The 5799-nt window shown below is 31.4% G+C and overlaps 1 protein-coding gene across 1 annotated transcript in view; it reads left to right on the top strand.

The window, feature by feature from the left end:
* The window catches only part of LOC128250422 (uncharacterized protein DDB_G0267764-like), a 12674-nt gene extending 7425 nt beyond the window's left edge, over positions 1 to 5249 (top strand). Inside the window, exon 3 of the mRNA XM_052975316.1 lies at positions 4718 to 5249. Within this exon, the coding sequence (XP_052831276.1) occupies positions 4718 to 5249 (532 nt within the window). The remainder of the gene's footprint in view (positions 1 to 4717) is intronic.
* Positions 5250 to 5799: the final 550 nt, after the last annotated feature.

Below are 5799 nucleotides of genomic sequence, written 5' to 3'. Positions count from 1 at the left end.
GTACAAGAAAGCACCAATGTTTACTGGAAATAGCAGTCGATACATTTACGACGTTATAGTAAATCTTCAGTGTGTATATACTGGCAAAGACGTGTGAGGGCGGCAAACATGAAAAATTTGGTCTTATCTCTAGGAAGAATATTAAAAAATAGGACAACTAGAATCCAGTACCTAGGTATCAGACTCCTCAAATACGTTTGACATCGTAAATTTGATTAGTCTTCATCAGTTGGATTTACCTGGACAATATATAGTCAATTCAAAGAGAAAACAATAAAAAAAAACTGAAAAGAAAAGAAAGAAATGAGAAAAAAACGAACGTGAGGATATGCACAAGAAATATAGAACTTCTCATTCGCAAAATGAGCTCCCTTTAATTTTGTTCAGATTGCTTTCAATTTTGGAGCATCAATGCAACTCTGAATTTTGATTACGATCAACCAATTATTTTATCTCGTAAATTAAAGAATCTGATGTTATTTGGAATTAAAGTTGGGAAATTTGGGTAATTTTAGCTAATCAACAGACAGCGCGGAATTAATAGCTTGTAACCATGACAACCGCACGTTGTGTTGTGTTTCACCCGCATATGTTCATTCTTCAAACCACGAGATATACTTCACCCGCGTATTTTATTTTGTTTTAATAAACATTTATATTTATGAATTAGAATTTTATTATAGACATTTTTCGTCATATATAGCAAAAGTTTGAGATGTTTATTTGTTTTTTTCCCATTATGAAGATGAATGGAATATGTGATATTTGTACAGATAATTTGACATTATTCTTGAATTCTGCATGCAAAACATATAAGAAACAGTTATTCTTCTTGGGAAAAATTTTTGTTGACTAGTATTATTCTTATCGTAATTTATAAATCCAAACATGAAAATGTTACTCAGCTTCAAAGTTTTGGAGACAGACCCCTTTCCCCCACACACAAACACAAACGTATACACACATACACACACATGCACTTATTTATTAATGATGTACACAAATGCATGACAAGTATGCATAATAGTAAAATACGCATAAAGTAAACATGCAGAGAAATATATTAATATAAAAAAAATTAAATAATAAAAACATACAAACCATGAAGAGACAATGAAGAGACAAAATGAAGAGATTTGTACAATCGCCATTCGTGCGACCTTAGAACACACACATAAGTATTGATATATACGTTAGTTTATGTTTTCATACATGGGTGTGCATTGTGCATACTCACACACCCTTAGTTTAGTTTTTATGTTTGTATATATATATATATATATATATATATATATATATAACAAAAGAGATGTATTTCCACGCAGGAAAAAATACAGGCAAATTTGTTGAAAATGCACCTAAATTTGCAAAACTTAATTGTTTAAAATAAATTCATTTACATATATACATATATACATATATACATATATACCAAACTAGTTTCAACAATGTTTTGATTATCAATGGTAAACATTTAGAGTTATGAATTAGTAAAACATGTTTAAAAATTTCGATGTTGACAAGTTTAAATGTTCATGACAGTCAATAAGGATAAAACTATGCATCAATTTATTTGAATGTACGAAGCTCATTAGTGTTAGTAGTGATCGACAAGAAATGAATATCATCAAAGTTTCTGTCATAGTAAGTTCAGAGGGAAAAAAGCAATTGCGAAATGAAGATAGTAAAACAAGGGTTTTGGTTTACAATTTCTCTGATCCTCTTTCCGTCGTATGTAGGAACTTTCGCTGCAAAGGTGTGTTTTGGAATCCTGTGTAGTTATAAATTTCTTCCACAAGCGGATCTCATTTTTGATTCGTTAAATTACTGGTGACGTCTTGTTTTTCCGGTGATCAAGTTTGTCGCTCAGGCTGGTTGGCTTCCCTGTCGTTCCGATTGGTTGATTCTCTTAATGGGTCATTTTGTTGTATTTGCTAAAGTTCGATTTTGATTGGTCTAGAGTTGAGTGGCGTCAGCAACTCGTGTTTGTGTGGTATTATTGTATGGTGATTGGGAGTTACGGTTTCGAAACCTGAGTGAAAGACTGTTACTAAAGTTTTTTAAATTGTTTGTTGTTCCAGGTTGCTTGGGGGGGGGGAGAAATTGATTTTTTTTTCTTTTTCTCATTAGTGTCTTTTCTTCTTTCTAAAGGATATTTAGCTGTCGTTTATATTTTTTAATGAGTATGCTTTCCTTATTTAAATGGAATTAGGTTGAGGTGTTTTCCGGTGAATTGATAGAAAGGGAAGATTTGGCATTTCGGGTTTATGTTTACGGGGCATCTAGATCAATGGTGATGCATTTTTTCAATATTTTAAACAAATTATTATGAACGTAGAAAAAATATACATTTATCAATATTTTTATAAGCAGTTGTATGTATATAGTTAGTCTATATTTTTGCATGCAATTTAAATTTACCAAATAAAAGCAAATTGCAAATACCCTGCAACCTTACAACTGCTGCGATAATTATAAACTGTTAATTGAACGGCAGATGAGGATTTTCATATACCTTGGACCTTCCATTTAATTGTTTTTTTGTCAACAATTTCACCTCCAGCCGTTCTAGTCACATAGGTATATGTATGTGTTGATACTCATATATGTGACGTCGTCATCGTTGTATAAAATGTCCTTTACTATCTCTTACGTATCGAACGCTCAAACACACACAGAGTCGCATATACACTCATATAAAATGTTTTGTACTACAGTTGACTATAGAAGGATTATGTCTATGAAATTTATGTTGTTTTACTCGAAATAAAAAAAAATACATTTTGACATTCATATGGTGTAATAATTTATAGTAAGAGAGACACACACAGATATACATTCACGCATGTCAGTCGTTACATATGAATACGTATGAGTAGATATATGTGTGTTAAATAACGTACCTAACGCAGACACACGCACACATTCAGATACATACGCATGCATACTCACACAGACATAGACGCTCATATACAAAATTTGACGTTGTCGCCGAACGCGAAAACACACACACACACACACACACACACACACACACACACACACACACACACACACACACACACACACACACACACACACACACACACTAACAGACACATGCACACTCATACACACACACACATACACTAACAGACAAATACACACGCATATACAAAATGTGACGTTGTCGTCGTCGTAGTTGTCATGTCCTGTACTATATTTGACTATAGAAAGATTATCTCTATAAGATCTTATATTAGTTTAATCGAAATAAAAATAATTATATGTTGACACTCGGAGAGTGTGATAATATTACCCTGTAAAATTTGATTTGATTTGGTGGAGCCGTTTGAGAATGCCTTGGGAACAGACAAACAGACGATTTAATAATTATACATGTATAGGTTAGGCACATGTATTAACTGTTAGTTTAAGTATTAATGCGTAACTGTAAATATCTTGCAAATTTGCAACTGCTCTGCGATAATTATTGACGGGTAATTGAATGGTAAGTGTGTAAAATAAGATGATCTTAGTGGTATCACATTAAAATTAAAAGTGAAACAATAAAAGTGAAACAATAAAAGTGAAACAATATTATATGAAATTAAAATATAGATGTTATTCTTTCACGTTTGACACGTAATACCAAACCGGTGTAGCAGATTGCTTCGGTCCCGCATTAGGCAAGGAATTGAAAATGTTTTTGGCCCACAACGCCCCATGGACCCTAAGTAATGCATGTGTAAAATGTAAATAAAAACTGTTGAGTACTTCTCGAATTCTAGAGATTCACACATAGAAACACATATTCTCAGTTATATATATATGAGGACATCATTATACACCCATATACACGTATATAATTGTATATGCACACACACCCGCATACATATATATGTATATAGCCATATACTAACATATACAGATATATATATATATATATATATATATATATATATATATATAGATATATATCAGTATTAACAAAAAACACTAATTATAATAATACTGGTAATGACACTTCTGCTTCCATAAGTAATAATGATAGACCTATATTAATGAATAACAATAACAATAATCATAATGAAAGATTTTCCATTACTGATGTGACTTATAGGAATAAATTCATAACAATAGTGGCCGAATATAACTGGTAACACAATGGGTAGAAATAAAAATTGCAGCAATGCTGATCATGTGCATACCATCAAAACACAGAAATTTAGACAACAGAAACACAAAATCCGGTGCACTTTGCGTAATGATGACGTAATATAGTTTAACCTTCATTGAACTTGCAACATTATTACGAAACTTTCTGAAAAAGTTTTTGCTGCCTTAGAGAAAATGTTTTTTTCCCTTCTAAGAAGTGTCACCTTATTTATTCAAATAAACTTTGAATAAGAATTTTCTTTTCAACATTATCTAATCTTGAAACCATTATATCTGGTATAAATAAGCGTAATATCACAATATCCCGTAGCAATTGATATATTGTAAATAATAATGATAATAATAATAGTAATAATACGAACAATAAAAACAACAATAATAATAACAATAATCGCAGTAGAAATAATATAAACATTATTATTAATATAGAAAATAAGAACAGCAATAATAATGGTAAAAGTAATAATAATAGTAATAGCAGTAATAATAGCAATTATAAGATCAACAATAGTAATAGTGATAAAGATAATGATGATAATATCAGTTATTACCTTTATAGCTGTAGGAATAATGACGGTGGTAGAAACGAGAGAACTAGTAATAATAAATATCATAAATATAAGGAGAGTAACGGTGTCCTTAATAGTAATTATAATAGTAATAATAATAGTAGAATCGCTATTAATAAGACTAGCAGCCGCAACAATAATGATCTTTGTTACAGTAACATTATTTGCCATGACCGAAGTGTTAGCAGTTCTATCATAGGACATTCTGTTGAAGTCGTTTATAGCAGTCAAGTAGCTAAAACCAGCGATGATTGTATCAATTGTCAGCCAATTCTCTCAACTTTTAATATTTTCACACACAAACTTAACAGGGCGTTTGGCAACAATATCAGAGGTGACGAAGTGGTTAATCTTGGTTCCGTATATAGCACAGCCATCACACCTTATAATCACTCCGTTTTTGATGTAGATATGGATTACACAACTATTCATTATCACATCGACTGTTCTAACACCGAGAGCTTTACTGATAGTACTGATGATGATAATCATAGTATCACTTATGTAACACTGGACTATTAGTCTTATGTAACTCTGCTAGCCGTAGCCGTAATCAACACTCTCTACCGTATTTATTTGCCACTGGTCACAATAGCGACCAGTTGTCTCCTACATTATGTAATTTCAAAAGCAAATCGTTGTGCCCTATTATGAACGTTTGCATAAACCAAAATATTGTATATAAATGAAACGTAATAAATGATATGAATACTTGTACATACATAGGTTCGTGTAACTTCAAGCAGAGACTTTACAATCTTTGTTTTTCTCTCAGAAATCGAAATAAGGCTACGGTTACGTCACTTGCATGAAAATGTGGGATTTGAAAAATGAAAAAAATCAATTCACTATTACCTGTAAAATAAAAACAGTTTACCATATTAAAATGGCAGATACGGAGGCACATTTTGTTGCGCCTAATTATGGGAAATCCTTAAATGTCCAGGTAATGTACTCAATAAATCTTAAGATCTTAGATTGAAATGTTTACATAATATTAGAATCACATTTGCATACTTTAGACTTTTTACCTAATCTACTTCTAACAACTTCCACTAACGGTTATATATAT

This window comes from Octopus bimaculoides, chromosome 21 (assembly GCF_001194135.2).
Source record: "Octopus bimaculoides isolate UCB-OBI-ISO-001 chromosome 21, ASM119413v2, whole genome shotgun sequence".
Taxonomy (NCBI): Eukaryota; Metazoa; Mollusca; class Cephalopoda; order Octopoda; family Octopodidae; genus Octopus; species Octopus bimaculoides.
This window is presented reverse-complemented; position numbering and strand designations above follow the sequence as displayed.